Source organism: Azolla caroliniana, unplaced genomic scaffold (assembly GCF_043228905.1).
Source record: "Azolla caroliniana isolate FFs.n. ecotype wild unplaced genomic scaffold, voAzoCaro1.0.p SCAF_15, whole genome shotgun sequence".
Taxonomy (NCBI): Eukaryota; Viridiplantae; Streptophyta; class Polypodiopsida; order Salviniales; family Salviniaceae; genus Azolla; species Azolla caroliniana.
In genome coordinates, this window is record NW_028230450.1 from 11469927 (window position 1) to 11490221 (window position 20295).

Here is a 20295-nt window from a genome sequence, read left to right on the forward strand (position 1 = left end):
GTTCACTTCCTATTGCTATGTCTAAGGCGTCGACGAACACGTGGAATGGCTTCGCCCAAACTGGTGGTTGTACGACGGGAGCCTGTGTGAGCATTATCTTAACTGCCTCGTAGGCCTTATCCTCCGTTGCAGTCCATTGGAAAGGAGTCTGATGTACGACAGCGTGTAACAGCGTGGCAAAGTCCGCCAAATATCGTATCATCCGACTATGCCACCATATTTGTCCCAAAAACCGGCTGAGTGATTTGGCGTTTGTCAGAGTGTTGGCTTGCGTAATCGCAGAGATTTTGTTCGGGTCAACCGCTATTCCCTCCTTGCTGACTATATGGCCCAGGAGAGTCCCGTTAGTCACGCCGAAAGCACATTTCGTGGGATTCAGGCTTAAGCGTGCGGTGCGGCAACGTTCCAGGCACAGTTGTAAGTGCGAAAAATGGTCTATTGTTCTCCCATATACCGCAAAGTCGTCTAAACAAACTTGCATGAACGCCGGAATGTATTCCCCAAAGATCTCTGTAATTATCCGTTGAAATGTTGTCAGCGCCGTCTTTAGCCCGAACATCATGACCACTGCCACATATACTCCCCAGTCCGTGACAAATGCCGTCTTTTCTTGGTCCTCGGGATGCATGTGTACCTGGTTATAGCCACTGAAGCCATCTAAAAAATTGTACATCTCATGGCCTGCGACGACGTCCAATACGCTATCGGTGAAAGGTAAGGGAAATGCGTCTGTAATAGTGACGGCATTTAATTTTCGGTAATCTATGCATACCTGTATTTTGCCGCTTTTCTTTGGAACGACCACTATCGGGCTTAACCATGTCGCTTGTTTAACTAGTCGTATGAACCCCGCCTTCAGGAGCTTGTCAATTTCTTCTTTCACGCGGGTCGCGTAGTTCGGGTTCATGCGGTAGCGGCGCTGCTGAACGGGTTTCGCGTCGGTTGCTAAATTGATCTTATGCTGATAGAACTTGGGATTTAACCCCTTCATGTCCTCGTGAGGCCAAGTGAACACATCCTTATATTCCGTGAGTAGTGTGATCATCGTGTTTCGCTGGTCCGGCCTTAATTCCTTTGCGATGGAGAGGAAACGAGGCTCCGATTCCGTACCCATATTTACTTCTTCAAGGGCGGAAGCGGTGACTCGTCATGAAATCTCCATTTCCCTTTCGAATGCCGCCCGTGCCCTGCTGAGTTCCAATATGGACTCTGGGTTTGGTTCGTAAAGCTCGTCGTGGCATATTTTGCCGCGGTTGCGATGACGTCTATTTCAAACAGCGGAATAATCTGAGGGTGCTTGTCGAGGTATGCCTCTAATTCTGCATCCTCCACCCCAGCCAGCATATTTATATCTTCTGCGTATAATGGTGTTATACCCTTCAGTTGTGGCATGCTTCCTTCCGTAGGTACGCGAACCTTGGTGCGTCCGTGTCGAAAACTAATACACTTGTGTTGCCAGCTCTACTTGATATTTGCTGCCCGAAGCCATGGTCTGCCCAGCAGCACTGGGTACGCCCCTAGGGCATCCAAGGAGAGGATGACCACCGAGATGTCGAATCGGTGTCCGCCCACGATAATGCCTATTTTGCGAATTAACCCTAATGGTCGTACTGAGCGGGTATCTGCCATTCGGGCAAGCCTCCCATTTTGAAATGCCTAACTATTCGCAAGTTTTCGCGCTAATTACATTGACGCCTGAGCCGCCGTCGATTACGCATCCAAGAATTTCCTATCCGTGTAATATTAATGTAATAGCCAAGTTGTGTTGATCCACTACCAGCGGTCCACTGCTAACGTCTGTAAGGTTTGTAGCGATACTCACCCCAGGTATGCCTGTCACCCATTCTTCCATGGTCTGGCGGAAGCGTGGGACTAGCTGCAGCAGTTTCTCCAAGGTTAACGTTATAGCACAGCCCGCTAACGCCTGGCAAATGGGGTCTGGAACTGGTCTTTCGTCCTCTGCTCACTCCATTGTGTTCGCGAACTCCTTCTGCATACGTTCCGTATTTGTCGCATTTGCTTTTTCCACCCACGCTTGGGCTTGTCGGCGTACCTTGTCTTGCGCAGCCCAATCAGCCGTTTTTGTTTGTTGGCGTGTCGTGACTTGCTGCACTTCCGCCGTAATCATATTGATAGCGAGCCCCTTTCCCTTGCGTGTTGGGCATTGCGTGGCATAATGTCCGGGTTGCTGACAAATAAAACAATGGATGCTTGATTCACCCTTCTCGGCTCCTAGTGGTGTGTGCCACTCCCCTGGTGCTACTTGCTCCTCGCAGTCCGGCCTCGTTTGTCGGAATGTACGCGGTGGCTGCTGTTGGTCCCGTCATTGTTCCTGGTGCCGCTCATCCCCCGAGCTTTCGTCGTAACGCCGGTGATCTCGATATTGCCATGGCTTACCACGATAACCATTGAAACCGCCCCGTTTGTTTGTCTGCCATTGATTCTCGTAGCGCCGACCCCCTTTCGCGTAACTCAGATGTCCACGATAATCCTCGTCCTCTGGTTCATCCTCCTCGGAATCATTGTGATTTCGGCAATTCCGATGGTATCGGTCCTCCCGTGGGTTGCGATCCTTATACCGGGGTCGGTCTTCTTGCCTCCTTTGTTCAGTCTGGTGTGGTAGACGTTGTGTGTCCATGCTACGGACTACGGGAGTGGCTCTGTTTAACATATTGTATTCACATTGGTCGACTGTGTGAGCCTTCGAGTGGCAGATTGGGCAGTGGATTCGCATATTGCAGTCCACTGCGGAATGCCCTGAGTTAAAGCAAATCGTGCACTGGATTGCTTGACGAAACTAGCGTTCCTCATCATGAGGTAACGCTTGTCGTAAGGAGGACATAGAAAACCTTTCCTCCTCGTCATCCAACTCGAGCTGTAACGCTCGTTCAATTACCATATACGTCATTTCCCCTTTCACGCTATTGTTGTTGAGCGTTGCCCGGATGGGCCGGCATAAAGCTGCCAGAAATGTTTCCCGAGCCTCGTCTTCCGCGGGGCTCCGTTCCAGTTTCCGTCGTAAATTTTGGAAACGTAAGGTGAAGTTCGCTATTGTCTTAGTCGGCAGTTGCTTAATCGTATAAAACTGTCTGAGGATTTTGTGTTGTGGAACCCTCCGATGGAAGAATCGCAAGAAGGCAAACTGCAGTTGATCGAAGGTTGTTATTGCTGGTAAATCCATCTGTGAATGCCAAAACGTCACTCGCCCATCTAATGTTAACCCAAACTCCGTCATTTTCGACTGGTGTGCTACCGCCTCCAAAAGGCTCTGCGCCATGTAGTTTGCATTCCAGACATTCAGGAACATGCGAATATGTGTTGCGGCGTCGGTTTCATCGTTAAAGCGGGGGTAGGCAAAGGCCATGGTGGGGGCTACGGCGGGTCGAGAAAGACCACCGGGTGGCTGTGGTGAGCGTAGTCCCCGCGTCTCGTCGAGGTATTTGGAGAGCGAAGAATTACCTTTGTACTCATGGCAGGCAGTATTGTGGTTGCTGAGGCGCGGCTTTTGTAGTGCGCGTTCTTCTGCCTGGCATGTGATGGACCTTGTTATTGGCCGGTCTTGTCGTGTTGGTTCTCTGGGGCGTCTGCGGCTAAACATCCATTCGTCGTTGTTCGTCTATGAGAAGACACAGATCACCAAGCGTGCCAAAAGTGTTGCCGATTAGGAACACAGTCCGTGGTCAGTCCTTCGACCTAGACCTCCAAGTGGGTGTGGAACAACGAATAGGCGTCTAAGCGTAATGCGTAGGGGAATGTTCCTTGTAACCTATCAGCGTATAAGGGAGACGGCTACAACCGAATCCTTAGCAAAGGTTACCCTTACGTTCTTACACGCTTAGGTCTTCAAGACACACACGGTGGGTTAGCCGTAGCTATACACAGAGAATCAGAGAAGATAGAATTCTATTATGAGATGTTTCTTACATTCCCAAAATTACAAGCCCCCTTTATTAGAGGTTTTCTGCCCTTTATATATGCAGGGTCTATTTAGCCGTTCACGCTTCCTGCGTGAACTGTTACATGCGTTATGATCTTATATTATTTCTTATTCCTACGCTCTTGTCCATCAGTTACTATTTCGGCGGACAACATCCGGTTCCGTTTGCCGCAACCCTTCTGATTCTACGCATCTCGACCTCCTCGGTCAACTTGTCTGCTCAACAGGCCCAATTCAGCTCCTTCGTTGTTGTGACTTCGGCGCTTGTCAACCCGCCGGTTCCTTTGTGTTGGCGTCGACTTCCGCTGCCTTCTCGTCCACTTGGCCTTCAGTTGATCCGGTTCTTCCGAATCCGTTGTTGAACCAAATCAGTTGTCTCGGATTCGTTCCAGCTCTTGTCCGAATTGGTCGCTCCTGATTCGTCTTCCGGTTCCAAGCCCTTCACCACATCGAACTATGTCCAGGTCTTGGCCTTCTTCCTGTCTCCCCCTTTGTCAGTTCTTCCCTCACCGGCGTTGTCGTGCCTTTCGGCTCCGGATCATTGCGTGAGTCGGGTGGGAACCACTGGGGTTTTGGACTAGGAGGAGGAAGAATTTGAGGCTAATCTAGTTATGAATATGAATAGATTATAAGAAAGAGATACAGAAACTTGTGAATCCCACAAGTATAATTGTTTTAGTTTATCTTAATCGTAGTAATAAATTGAAATAGTTTAGAATAGATTAGAGTAGATTGAGAAAAGAGATCAAACCTTGTGAATCCCACAAGTATTACATTAATCAATATTTATGTAAGAATATGAATTTAGATTGAAAGAGATAGATTATATAAAACTTCGTGAATCCCACGATTCTATTTTATTATTGGTGTTTTAGGAAATATATCCAATTTCCCAAATATTTCACACAACTATTACATTGTGCTCCCCATCCTTATATGGTGATGAGAGAGTCTTCACAATCCATGCTTTTTTTTCTAACTATAGACTCCATGCTTTTCCTATAGATAGATTATATGCTTTATCTAAAGTGATCATGCTTTTTCTATCTTGTGCGTTTTTTATCGACTATAGCGTTCATGCACGCTAGATATGCATGCGTAGCTTTTTCTTTTAACTAAAGTTTATCCTACGTGAACTTAACTTTCTATGTGGGACATCTACTTTTAACACTAATGAATTGTTAGTGTAATGGTAAGGTTTCACATTATTAACATGGAGGTGCAAGGTTTGAATCTTGCCCTATGCATGTATGATTTATTTTGAAATTTTCTTCTATTTCTTCATATTTACTAAAACATTACTTTATAAGTTTTTCATGTAGTGTACGAAATACACTACGACAGCGCAATCGGTAGTTTCTTTGCCTTTGCCCGTTCTCCCCCTCAAGTGTGGCACGTCGAGATGCTGAACACCAAGCATTTTAGTGAAGTGCTGCAACTTGTCCGATCCGAGCGGTTTGGTGAAGATGTCGGCAAATCGCCAATCCGTATGAACATACCGAAGTTCAACTTCACCGCTCAGAACACGCTCACGCACGAAGTGGTAGGGCACTTCTATGTGCTTTGTACGAGCATGGAATACAGGGTTCTTGGCGAGCTGCATGTTGCTTATGTTGTCGCAGTAGATCAGAATTGGGGTCGGCACCTCGATCCGCAGGTCTTGCAACAATCGTCAAGCAACGGTAGTGCCCCGGTATTCAACCTCAATGCTTGAAAGGTCCACTGTTGGCTGCTTTTTGATGCTCCACGCAACAACCGCGCTACCAAGAGAAAACATAAAGCCGGAGGTGGATTGGCGATCTGATGCATCGTCGGCCCAGACGGCATCAGTGTAGCCGACTAGCTCTTCGGTTATACCATGCCGGTATAACAATCCTCGGTCCTTCATGTCGCTCACTTATCGCAAAATTCGATGTGCGCACAGAAGGTGCTCCATGGTCGGCTTCTGCATATATTGGTTGATCACGCCAACTGGATAATTGATGTCGGGTCGGGTGATTGTCAAATATATAAGGCTTCCGACGATTTGTCGGAACCGCTTCTCATCGCAGGCCGGTCCTGAGTCAGGACGGAGATTCTAGTTCCGGTCTAGGGGTGTGGAGATCGGTCGGCATTCCATCATGCCTAACTTGTACAACATCTTCAACACATAGTGTCTTTGTGAGAGCAATATGCCATCGAGGGATTCCAAGGAAATAGTGAAGATCCCCCAAGTCCTTCATCTCAAATGCGTCCAACAGTTGGGACTTGACTCCACTGATTTCATCAAGTCCGGGTCCGGTGATGAGTAGATCATCAACATACAGCATAATGCAAACCGGACCGTCCAGACCTTGTCAGATGAACAATGAAGAGTCGGACTTGGAGGCCGCAAACCCCATCTTATGCAATCGGTGCGTGATCTTCGCATTCCAAGCTCGAGGGGCTTGCTTCATGCCATAAAGTGACTTCTTCAGCCGGCATACAGCCGACTTGTTCATCCCAACTGGAAATCGGGGGATTGGGTCATAAAGACCTCTTCTTCAAGATCGCCTTGAAGAAATGCATTCTTCACGTCCATCTGGTGAAGATGCCACCCCCTTGCCGCAACAACCGCCAACACCACACGAACTGTCGTCATCTTTGCTACCGGAGCAAAGGTCTCGTCGTAGTCGATTCTGTGGGTCTACGCGTATCCCTTCGCCACTAACCGGGCCTTATATTGATTAACCGAACCGTCGGCATTGTACTTTACCTTGTACACCCACTTACATCCGATCGGTTTATAGTGTCGGGGAGGGTCAACTAGGTCCCATGTGTCGTTGGCATCAAGTGCCCGCATTTCTTCCTCCATAGCGGCACGCCAATTTGCGTCCTTTGCCACTTCTGCGTAGCTCTCTAGTTCACGCACTTCCGCCACTTTGGTCATGTACGCATAGTGATGCGCCATGTACTCATTGTACCAGTACTGCTTCACGGGGTTCTTCTGGCGGGAAGACCGGCGTAATCTACCGTTACCCGGTTTGAGGCCCTTCTTGGCCGGTTTGGACTTCGTTCCCGAAGATCCACCTTCTTCCTTACCAGAGTCGGATTTGCTCCGATCCGACTCAACGTTTCCGGTTTCATATTCCGGCATCTTCTTCTTCCCCTTCTCTTTGTGCGTGAACCGTCTCCTCGGTTCCTTGCACGGGGAGAGCACGGCAGAGTCTCCACTACTCGCCGGTTCATCATCCGACTGGTCATCCCAACTCAACCGCTCATTCGGTCCACTTAACCGAAACGATTCCAGACTCATATCTAGAGTCTCAAACCCTTCGTCTTCTAACTGGACCGGTCCAGGCTCATTAGCCTCATCCTCCAGTATCGGGTCGGGGTCGGAAGTCGGAGCCGGTAAGGCATACCATGATGCCGTCTCATCAAAATCAACATCCCGGCTAACTCGGACCTACTTCGTCCAAGGGTTATAACACTTATACCCCTTTTGCTCATGCGAGTAACCGACCAAGATGCATTTCTCCAACATTGCATCCAACTTCCTCCACTTCTCACCCAGCACATGCACATATGCGATGCTACCAAATATCCGAAGGTGTCGCAAATTCGGCTTGCGCCCGAAATTAGCTCATGCCCGGACACCTGATCACCGATCTGGTTTTGGATATAGACGGTTGTCCGGACCGCCTCAGCCCAGTAGAATTTGGGCATGCTCTTCTCCTCTAGCATCGCCCTTGCCACGTCGATAAGCGATCAGTTCCTCCTCTCGGCCACACCGTTTTGCTCCGGTGTGTATCTACAGCTGAACTCTCTCTGAATTCCTTTTTGCTATAGATAACTGTTGAATTGACCAGAAAAATATTCTTTTCCGCCATCCGACCGCAGGCACTTGATCTTCCTCTCCGTTTCCCGTTCAACCAGGCTTTGCAGGTTCCGGAAACACTCGAAGACTTCGCTCTTCTGCTCAATGAGGTAGATCCATGTGTGCCGGCTGTAGTTGTCAATGAAGGAGACAAAGTATCGACTCCCGCCAAGACTAACATTCTGAGAGAGAGAGAGAGAGAGAGAGAGAGAGAGAGAGATTAGTACGAGGGAGAGACAGAGAAGGAGTAGAACATTAAAAATCTATTACAAAACAATAATAGTTCTCTGTATACATACAGCGTGCTCAACAGCACTATTTATATGTCAAGTCCTAAGAGGACTGACAGAAGTACTGTGTACTTCAATGCTCACACGAGCATCTGACACTAAGTATGAGTCATTAACTACCTAGTAGTCTAGGCTGCTATTAGGCTTCTGGTTACCGCTGGATCCAGCTAACCAGCTCCCTAGCTCACCGGCTTGCTTGCTCACCGGCTCACCGGCTCACCGATCCGGCTCATCCTTCCGGATACTGATCCGGCTCAGGCTTATTCAGCCGATCCGGATCCGGTTGAGCTTGCCGCTCAACAGTAATCTAGGCTTACGGGGGAGATAACCCCAAACACTTGTACATGCAAGAAAGAGTAGTCCTTTTACGAGGGAGTTTGTTGGCATAAAAGGCCGACTCCTTCCAAGTTGTATCTGTCCGAGTGTGAACTCTTCAATAAGTTAAGGCTTAGTATATAAGTGAATTCCTAACATTGTATAGAAAAAAAAGAGTGACAAAGAGACGAAGTGTGTGTGCATTGTATCACAGTGAGAGACTGAGAACGAAGCAAAAAAGCTTTCCATTAGAGCTTGCACTGTATAAGTCCACGCACATTCTGTTTTTCTATCTACGTTTTTTGCTATGCAGAACCGACAACAGATCCACACACATTTCTGCAAACCACACTCGTTACCAATAGTTGTTTCCTTGGGCGGCAAATGATCTTGAAATCAAAACGAGTTAAATATTGCGCCCACCGAGCTTGTCGCCTATTTAGCACTCGAGCCGTCTAAAAATATGTAAGATTTTTGTGGTCACTATAAATGATGATTTGATGAGGCGAACCTTCCAAGAAATGTCACCATTGCGCAAAAGAGTTGACCACAACTAGTAACTCTTTGTCATGCACCTCGTAGTTGATCTCCACGACATTAAATTTTCTTGAGTGAAATGCGACTAGATGCAACTGCCCATCTTCACCTAGTTGTGATAGGATGCTCCCCAATGCAAAGTCGGATGCATCTGCCTCAATGGTAAATGGCTTTTCTAGATCAACATGAGCTAAGACCTGAGCTGATGTGAATGCCTCTTTCAACTGAGTATAGGCTTTGTCCGCTTCAAGAGTCCAAAAAAATTCTTGATTTTTCTTGGTGAGTTGAGTGACTGGCAATACAATCTTCAAATAATTCCATATGAATTTGCAGTAGAAGTTGGCAAATCCAAGGAAACACTGGACATCACGAACGGAACTTGGAGTATGTCATTCCAATATTGTTTGAATTTTCGCTAGATCCATGAAGATACCTTTGGATGAAATGGTATAACCCAAGAACTCAACATCTTTGCAATAAAAACTACACTTCTCCAGTTTGGCACAAAGACCATACTCTCTTAAGCATTGGAATACCTTCCGCACATGTATATCATGCTCCGCCTGCGTTCTAAAGTAAATCAATAGATCATCTAAATAGATGATGAGAAAGATATCTAGAAAATCGCGGAAAATGTCATTTGTCATATGTTGAAACACGGCGGGAGCATTTGTGAGCCCAAAAGGCATTATTATATACTCGAAATGGCCATACCGAGTGCAAAATGCAGTCTTCCACTCATCTCCCAGTCGAATACGGACAAGATTATATGCACCCCTTAGATAAATTTTGGTAAAATGCTTTACCCCATCAATGCGCTCTAAAATACTGGAAATTAAAGGTAGAGCATACTTATTTCTTATTGTGACTTTATTTAATCCCTGATAATCCACGACCAAACGAAGTGAGTCGTCCTTTTTCTTCACGAAAAAGATAGGAGCACTAGCTGGAGACTTTGAATGTCGAATAAACCCACTTGCAAGATTCTCATCGATGTATGCTCAAAGAACCTCGAGCTCCGTTGGTGACAGATTGTAGGTCGGACCCCATTGTGGCTCTTTTCCTGGTTGTAGATCAATGGGACAATCGTATGGATGATGCTTTGGAAGTACACTAGCTTTGACTTTGTCGAAGACATCAGCATATTCTTGGTACTTTTTAGGAATGTAGACCTCTGACTTCCCTTGAGTGTCATTAGAAGGTGCAACTGATATGGCAAATAAGAATAAATCCTCTTTTGCTCTTTCTTGGCATAATTGTTGTAGGGTGATGGTTGAAATCTGATGAAGAGGAACAACGTGTTTGGTAAAGGGTGAATTGGTAACACTATGTTTTTCAAGAGGAGGATCCTAACTTGTACTTGGGCAGAGAAAACTCTACTAGCATGCTTGGAAGAGATGGAACCCATACTAGGCTATACAGATCTAGGACTGTCCAACCAAACGACTCCGATTTTGGCCGGACTTATTCATTTGACTCATCTTCTAATTGGCTTAGGACCTCAAACTTATTGGATAGAGTTGGATTACTAGAATCACTAGTTGGCACAGTTTCAATGATGCTAGACTAATTTCTATTATCATAGTTAATATGATGTACCTGACATCTCGATCTGTGCGGGCAGTGAATGGCAATATGTCCTGGACCTCCACAATATAAGAATACTCGATTTGCTCGACGACGTTGTTTCTCTTCATCCTATAACGGTCCTCGTCGTCGAGTCATATCAATCTCCATCGTTGCCGGGCTATCCATTGGTGTTGGGCTACGTGCTTGCTGTGGAGTTGGGATGGGGTTATATTGTTGCCTTGGAGATTGTGTCGTCACTGATGCATAAGTTGGCATAAATCTTGATCTTGTTTGTTGTTGTTGTCGCTCGGACTGACACTCAAAAAGCCGATTATCACACTGTATTGCTCGGCCAATAGCTTCTATAAGGGATTTTAGATCCTCCGGGAAGGTAAGAAGTAAATCTTTTACTTCTCCACGGAGGCCCGAACGAAACTGCTCCATTAGGGCTTGTTCGTCCCAAGGAATATCACTTGCAATGAGATGAAAATTGGTTGCATACATTGATGTTGGTTGATCCCCTTGCCGCAGTGTGCGAATCCTATTGATTGTCGTTCTTACAAGTTATCAGTGTCTCCGAAGCAAGCCTTAAACTCTTTGATAAATTCTTCAAAGTTGTTAAGTAAGGGAGAATTTGCTTCTAGCAATGGACCAAACCATGACAATGTCGTGCCAGTCAATAAAGTGCCCACTAACCCGACTCGAGATGAATCCGTCGGATAATGCATGGGATGCATCTAGATCACCAACCGCACTTGATTTATAAAACCCCCAAAATGTGCTCTCGAACCATCAAATTTAGCTGGGAGGCTGATTTTGGGCTCCTTAAGAACTCCTTGACCATCGACTTTTACTTGTTGTAAAGCTACAATTGCCGACTCTAATTGTTGAACCCTTCGTGTAAACTCATCATGTATTTGTTGCTTCTCTACAGAAACCTTATGTAGATCTTCAAGCTATCGTTGATTCTCTAGCTCTAGTGATGCAAACTTGCTTTTGAGATTCTCCATTTCTGCAACAAAGGCGAGGTATTCTTGTGGGTTGCTAGCAGCCATGGGTACTGACTAGTGTTTGTGGAAGAGGTAAAGGAGAATCAGTTCGAATCAAACTGTCAGAACAAAGCAAGAGATTGTACGATTGAAGGAAGGTATAAGAGAATAGAAGAAGAGGGGAGAATGGATTGATAAGAGAAGAGTGGATTTATTAGTGTTAAGAATTAGGTAAGTAATTAAGGATGGATTAATTAGTACCTAATTATGTGATTAGTTGATTAGCGGAAGATTATGTGATATGTGTGTGTATGTGTGTGAGAGGAAGAGAGAGAGAGAGAGAGAGATACACTTATAAACAACACAAGATGGGGGATGAGTAAGTATATTAAATTAGCATTATCATCATCAAATACAAAAATACCTACAATGAGGTATATATAGATTTCATGTGCAAGGGTGCAATTGTGTGAGGATAATATAGGTACAAAAGTGTAAGTCCTATATTAAATGTACTTAGGAGTGGAGGATCTAGAATATCCCACTTAAGTACAAGGTCCTATTTAAGGCGTTATAGTCAACACTTCTAACTAGATTCTATCTAGGTAACTACGAAGTTGCATGGTTGACTAACTAACTAAACTAAGTTGAGCTTGATCTCTCAACAATTAGAATAGAATGAGTACAAGGATGAGTTGGATACAAGGTAGGCTTGGGGCTGAAGATTGTTGTTGATTCGAAGTGATTTGATATGATCTATTTGTCTCTATTTATAGGTTTCTATAAAATAGCTTAGAGATTTCTAGAATGTTCTAGAATGTTCTGGACCTACAATATTCTAGGATGTTCTAGAATATTTCTAGAATGTTCTAGAAAGTTCCAAAAGTTTCTCTATTACAATAATCATTATGAAAAGTAGCATTTATCATTTCATATCCTGATAGGTTACCTTAATGGTTAGGCGTCAAATTTCGTAATACGAAGTCCTAGGTTCAAGTCCAGGTGAAGCAAAATGTTCACGGATTCATGACAGTCACCACGGCGCCGAACGCACCCTTGGATGCGCACCCGAAATCCACTGATGCCACAACGACAGATACGGATGAAGGGCCTATGCAAGAAACATTCCACGAAGAGCAGACACCAACGATTGAACTGGCAGAAGAAGACTCGCAAGAAGAACAGACGCAAGAGGCTGAACTGGAGCTGACAGAACCCATCCCCCCCCCCCCCCCCCCCCCCCCGAACTTGAGACAACATAGCCTATCAACCTCCTTGAACCCGTGCCTACGATGCAGACCATGACAATCCCCAGAACACCCACCATAGTTCTCGCGGAGACGGACCGTCCAGAGCCGAACATCCTGAACATCTTCAACGACGTATGAAGGTCTTCTGTGGGTTCGACCGTGCAAGCACTGTCCCACAGACGTGCCATGTGGTGGCCGCCTTGGACCGCCAAATGGGAAAGGTTGAGAAGGAGAAAGACAAAGGGACGGTTACGACAAGCGAAGAAGATGGGTGGGATCATAGCGTAGTAAAGAGGGAGTAACAACTATAGTGTGGGGACAGCGAACGGTTCACGCGCCGAGCGTAACCACCCATGACCCTGTATATAAAGGCCATGGAAAACTTGTAAAAAGCTAGTGATAATCTTGTACTCAATATCTGGAATATAGTTTTTGATTGCCTGACTCTCTGTGTTGCTGTGACACTTGTATCTGTTCATGTTTCGTGTCAAGTATACGTTTTGTGTTGAAGTCGTATTACACTGTGTATGCTAGTACATAAGGAGTCGGTTGTAGCTGTCTCCCTAATCTCCACAGTCTCCACGATCAAGTTAACCCTTACGAGTCTCGTACACAGTCACCCGAGTTCCAGGTACGACGTACTCACCCATTCCTCAAACCACGATTCCCTTGAGCCGAACCCCAAAGGACTAAGGATTTGGCGCCGTGTCACCTTAACTGGTAACAATATGTAGTTAATCAACAACAAACTTGGAAGTATTTCTAGAATCCATCTCCGAATTTATGGAAACACTTGGTTGATCTCCTCCAAAATTCTTACAAAATCTCTTCGAATGATCAGCTAGAGATTGATTGTCCAACCAAATGTACCAAATCAAACAAATATCTTCTTTTGTTTTATGAATTGTCACCAAGATGATCAAGTTGACATTTTCTTCACTTGGCAAAGTTTGCATGCAATAATTTAGTTCATTCTTCCATTAGATATACTTCTTTCTTTGCTAACATAAGATGTCATCTCCATTGGACAATGCTTAGAACATCCAAAAATCTAAAAAAATCCCATTTTTGACAATTGTCTAGTTCAACTCCAAGAGGTTCACACTTCTCTTTCTCACCGTATATGTGATGCTCATGCCACATAGAAGAAATTTTAAAATCATCGTCATCTCAACTCATCCCCAGAATTAGGTAAGTTTTAAGTTGGGGATCATGTATGGCTCAACATTTATGTAGTAATGAAAAGACCAATGAGCTATGTAGCAAGTTGGATTATCAATGGTTGGGTCCATACAAAATCTCTAATGAGATAAATGAGGTTGGTTTTTTTTATCTTGATCACCCTCCTCATATATCTCTTCTACTAGGATTCCAGGTATAACCTTATGCTTTTTAGCTCTGATATTCTAGATTCCGTTGTTCGTGGCCCCATCTAATAATTGCGTTGAGCTTGCTGATGGTCCAGAATATGAGGTGGCAGCCATTTTGTACTCCAAGGTTCGTTGCGTTGCTATGCGCGAACAATACATATTCGAATTCTTTCAACGGTTCAAGATCCAGACAGACTTCTTCTACGCATTAATCGCGCACGTGTGTGTGTGTGTGTGTGTGTGTGTGTGTGTGTGAGAGAGAGAGAGAGAGAGAGAAGAGAAGACATAGATAGGGTTATGAAGTTCGATCTACACTTAAGTCAACTAGACATGAAGGAAATGAACCGATCTCTGAAAGACAAAAAAAATTAAATGAATAAACCAAGTAAAATAGAAAAAATTAAAATTAGGAAATCAATGTGTATTGACGAGAGACGACTCTGTATCTTCTTCTTCCTTCTTCTTCCACAGACAAGAGAAGAGAAGAGAAGACAGGCATGGCGGAGGGAATGACGAAGAGGAAACCCAAACCATCAAAAGCATCATCAGCAGCAGAAGAAGAGAAGAAGAAGGTCGACAATCCCTCATCTCTCCCCGCCCCCGCCCTTCCTCCACCTCCTTCCCTGACTGCAAAGCACAGGGTAGTGGCGATCTTCGGATTTCTCTGCTTATTACCATACCTTTACTTCCTGTCTGTGCTGGATCTGGACAGCGGAGTGAGAAGGGCGATCCTCATTAACTCTGCGATGAGCGTAGTCGGTCTTCTCTCCACTGTCCTTCTAATTCCCGTGGCTTCCAAGTATGTCCTCAAGAGAGGTATGTTTGGATACGATATCAACAAGAGAGGATCCCCTGGTGGGCTCATCCAAGTGTAAGGAAAAACTTAACTCAACTCCTCACACTTCTGTTCCTGTGCATCTTTTCCTTTCTTTTGTTGCTTTTTGCTTTCTTCGCCTTCGTGCATTTTTGCATAGCTTTTGTTGCCATTCTTCTTGGCCTTTTTGCATCGGTGAAAATTCTTTATTCTTTTTTGTTTTACGCATTATTTATTTATTTTAAATGTCTGCATCTTATTTACTGTGTTCATTTTTGTTTTCTTTTTCTTATGGAATCGTATTGTTTGCTACAAAATACTTATGTATGCTTTTTTTCTATGATTTTGTTTATTTCGAATTTGTTTCATCGATTTCAGTTTTTTTGTTTTCATTTGTAAGCATTTGTTTTCATTTCTTTTTATTTCAGATACTCTTTGCATTTTCTTTTATGTTGTGAATACTAATTTCCTATGATTTGGCTCTGATTTTCTTTTATGCCATGATCGCTAATCACAGACCTTCCTATGATTTTTGCTTTGGTTTCCAATATTGTATGCTTCAAACACTCATCACAGATTTTGGATTTTGTTTTGAGTTCAGATTAGTGTTTTGGATTTCTAATTAATCAGGTTGTTCAATCTGCCCGTTATTTTATGTTTCTCTTTTATTTCATTGTATGGTTTTTCAGTTTAGGATCATGAACACTAGTGTCAATATGTTGCATGCCTATAAACAGTTGTTTTCCTTTGATTTTTGAAATTTTGGCGTTTTTTTAATGGTTTACTTTTGGATTGATTTCAGTTGTTTTGTGCAAATTGTTTTTGCAATTAATGTTGATACTAAATTTCTCTGCACTTTTTACCGAATAAACAGACCTGAATCTATGGGTTTGGTTTCTGGGATTGTATATCTGGTGGTGATGATTCTTTTTCAGCATTTCTACTTCACACCAGAATCAGCTGTAAGTTAGTCTTTCTTTTCTTTAAAGTGTGTCTATTGATTCTCGACTTTCCCAAGTGGAAATAAATATACACTTTGCCCACGAAATTTGAGATAAAATTATACTCAAGTAGCAAATGAAATTCAACAAAAAGTGCACTTAGCAGTGATGTGGAAAGAAAAACAGATGCACCTAGTTGTGAATTCCAGATAAAGAATTCGGTGAGGAAAAACCTAGAGAAATTGTACCATATGCTCCCATGATCTTAAAAATAAAACTAAATGATAAGGGCATATTCAAGAAATTCAATATTCCATATAAGTGTCCTTTGCTATAGCAATCTATGCTATAGAATGTAAACATATTTGCTAAATTGGAGTTGCTTTAGCACTATATATGTTTTGTTTCTTTAGTATTGTTTTTTGATGAGGATGTATGTGGAAAATGCAGTGGCTTGTACAATATAATGCAGCGTTGACATCTATTTGCTTCATTCTTTTCTTGGGATTCATGGATGATGTACTCGATATACCATGGCGAATGTGCGTCTCAATTGTTTTTATGAAGTTCATATATATGTGTGGGTGTTTGTGTATGTGTGTGTGTGGGCATGTGTGTAACCAATACATTACCCGTGTATTTGTCAATTGTTTTTTATAAATTTTATTCATATCAATATATTCCCATATTATCTTGATCCTTCTCCATTTGTTTATTTTTATCATTATATTCTATTGTGCAGAAAACTCTTGCTACCCTCCTTTGCAGCTCTTCCCTTGCTAATGGCATATGCTGGTAGCACAACGATTCTCATTCCAAAACCAATCAAGGGATATCTTGGAATAGAGAATTTGGATTTAGGTAATTTTATCACTTGAAAATATATTTGATTAGGAATATAACTCTATTTTGTGGTTTCGAATTGTTTCAAAGTAGTGCAATGATTTTGTTTTTATATACATATTCTTCTTTGTGTATCAGGGTGGATTTACAAGCTTTACATGGGTCTTTTGGCTGTTTTTTGCACTAACTCTATAAATATACATGCTGGACTCAATGGCTTAGAAGTTGGACAATCAATAATTATTTGTGGCGCGGTATATGCATTTTTCTTTCCTACTATCATTGTAATATGATGTAATGGAGTGCTAACAAACTTGAGAATACTATTGTTGTTCTTTGACATGGCTAAAGATCTATTAATACATAAACTATTTGTGTTTGTTTCCATTTCTTTTGTTTTCTGTTTCTTAGTTGAACATACTGATCAAATACACTCTTATAGGTTTGATTTTATCATCAAAATTTGTGGAATAATGTCTATAATTACGCTCATAAATGCTAGGTGCTTGTGCATAATATAACAACAATCGCATCGTCTGCGTATGATCGTCAACAAGCACATGCATTTTCTCTCTATCTTATGCAACCCATGGTGGGAGTGTCCCTTGGTTTGCTCACTTATAACTGGTATATGTCAAAACCAAAATCTTCATTTAATACTATAAAAAATGATTATCACCCAAAATTCTAATGTCTTTGTCATCTCTAGGTACCCGTCATCTGTTTTTGTTGGTGATACATATACATACTTTGCAGGGATGTCATTGGCTGTTGTTGGAATTCTTGGTCACTTCAGGTATCATTATACAATATTTATTTCTGAAGCATTCGTTAATCATGAATTTTTCTTGCCTATTATTTTAATATGATGTAATAGAACCCTTGATGTTAACAATATCCCTTGTCTTTTTAACGTTCTACTTACTGAGAGATTGGTTTTGGATTGCAAGATCAATCTCAATACTCTCTTCAGTAAACCTATTTGCATGTCGATATGGCATCTTTTTTAGAGTAGTTTCTTATATCTTTGATTATTCTAATCAGCTTCTTTTTTTAATCTATGCAGTGAAACCCTCCTCCTCTTTTTTCTACCTCAGATTCTTAACTTCCTTTATTCTTTACCACAGGTTTGAGTTTCATGTTCTTCATTTAACATTGCTGCAAAGATTTATGTAGCTTTTTTCGCCGACAAATTGAATGCATATATATTTTTTTAACAGCTTTTGAAGATAGTTCCATGCCCACGACATCGCCTCCCTATGTATGTAATATTCTTTAAACATCTGTACAGCAATACATGATGTTTGAATAGAGCTAAAATATTTGAATCAATATTGATGTGAAAGAATTTTTCTTTGATATTTGTTTTTGATGATTAAAGTACTTGATTCTTTTGTAGATTCGATCCAAAAACAGGGCTTCTCACTGGCACTAAGGACATGAACCTTGTTAATTTGTTCCTCAGACTTTTCGGAAGATGTTCTGAGCTCCAGCTTCTGATCAGATTATTAATTTTCCAGGTTATTACTTCATCCCCTCACAAGTAAATGAGAATCTCTCTTGAATCAAGAAAAGCGAAGTATGAATCAAAAGTCTCTCGTAAAACCAATTTTCATAATTTTATGATCCAAGCAATCATATGCATGAGAATTGTAACATGTGATCGATCTTTATTGTGGAGATATCACTGTTTCTTGAGTTTTTTATAGAATATGTATTATTCTATCAAAAAATTCTTGATTAAAGCAATGTTATAATCACTGAGCCTTCCAAGGAAACATAGATATATGCTGAAATGTTTGGTTTTTTGTTTGTGAAATGTTTGAACAGGTTCTCTCTTGTGGTTTATGCTTTGGAATCCGATACATAATGGCAGGATGGTACAAGTGATTGAATTTAGTGATGCAAAAAAGTTGAGCATGTGAGAAAATCATGTGTATGAGGGACGTCCTGTGACCAATATTTTTGTGGCCATCGTGCTCTTTTAAGAAATCAAATTTAGCAACATTTTTTCCGGCAAAAGATGCATTGTAATCTCATAGATATCATGTATTGTTATCTCGAGGCAGAGGTAGGTTTGAAGAAAGAAACAAATTGAGACCCAATATGGGGAGAGTTGGTTCAAGAGAACTTGTAATTGAGTCTTGGGATCTATGTGGATTAACACATATTATATATTCAGCTCATCAGAAGTATAAATGAACTTCCAATCCACTTGTTTTATTTAATTGAAAATTAACTGAAGTAAAACCCATCAAATTGATATTTGGGAACGATATATGTTTTGTTCTGCCCTAAATCTGCAAAGCCCAAATGAAATATGTTCTGAAAATAACACAAAAGGAAAGCTTTTCGTATTGATGGTTGATACATTGCCTGCAATTCAAGCTAGTAAATATATTTATGTCTCGTATCATAATGCAATGATCCCATGATTCTGGGTGTAATCCAACATAGGGTTTACTAGTTGAAATGGGCAAGTTGAACTAACCAAAATATGTCCACTTTTTAATACATTCTTTTTCATTCGAAGGTGCCACAAAGACATCAATCCCTAGGAACCTGTTGGCAGCTTCTAGTGATAGGTGAAGCCTATGCCATATATTCTCCTGCCTTTGGGGAATGTTAACACATAGATTTCTATCAAAGTATCCCTTTGTTGGATGGTACATCGCTGGTAATTCTGGAAACTTAGCACTCCAATGTATTTATGGTAGTACACAAATATAAAACACTTTCGGAAAAGAGATTTTGGATACTATTTATCATATCGATTGGAAAGGTTGTCAAGGCTAAATATTGTATTTGAAGGGAATTTAGGATGTGAATTTATCATTTGTTAGTGTTTCTACTTCGGTGTTTATGTCATTGTTTAGGGTTCATCACATTGTCAATTCACACCAAGTCCGTATAAAACTCGGTCCTCTATGCTAAACCCTATTTGAGGCCCAAAATTCTAGTCATTGTTTCATTCAAAGTGTGGCTTGTTTGAATTATCAAAATGGAACACATTTCATTTCTCTATTCGGAACACTTAAATTCAACATATAATTGGTGGCAGGTGCCATGCATCACATATCTGGTGAATAAGGAATTTTAATTTGAAACTCTAAACCTTCATTTTTTTAATAGTGGTATGGTTTGAGTGGACGAAGCACATGAAGAGGTCAATGAGACCTCCATGGATATGAAGGATCAAAGATTAGGAATGTCATTATCAATGAGCTATTTTGTATGAGAGATTATTAGAGTGATATTGAAGGGTGACTTTACACAGCTAAAACAATGGAAGCTTACTGTTCCTTGTAACGGCATCCACCCAATATGTAATAGGCCCACATGGATATCTGGCAAAACCTAGGTCATTAATTTAGTAGTGTAGGTCTAGCAAGGCTATATGTATATTGATGATTTCGTCGGTATTATTGGGCTTTGCTCTCCTCATACCCCTGCAAACGATCTTATATCAAAAATCATCGTTGATGGCTTTAAATTCATCGTCATTTGTATCACATGGCTTTGGTCCGGCATTGGTCACATGTGATCGTTTGATTATATATAGTTGCTCTGCACGCAATAATTTATGAGCCAAACTTTTCATAAAG

General features: G+C 42.2%; 1 protein-coding gene across 1 annotated transcript; it reads left to right on the forward strand.

Annotated features, from left to right (window-relative positions):
- Positions 1-14574: 14574 nt before the first annotated feature.
- LOC147854628 (uncharacterized) lies at positions 14575-18983 on the forward strand. The gene is made up of 11 exons (XM_087331567.1): positions 14575-14963; positions 15781-15868; positions 16298-16389; positions 16590-16708; positions 16829-16944; positions 17193-17317; positions 17400-17486; positions 17757-17817; positions 17911-17951; positions 18090-18210; positions 18521-18983. Exons 1-11 carry the CDS (start codon positions 14590-14592, stop codon positions 18578-18580), a joined length of 1284 nt encoding a protein of 427 aa, XP_087187693.1. The 5' UTR covers positions 14575-14589; the 3' UTR covers positions 18581-18983.
- The last annotated feature ends 1312 nt before the right edge of the window (positions 18984-20295 follow it).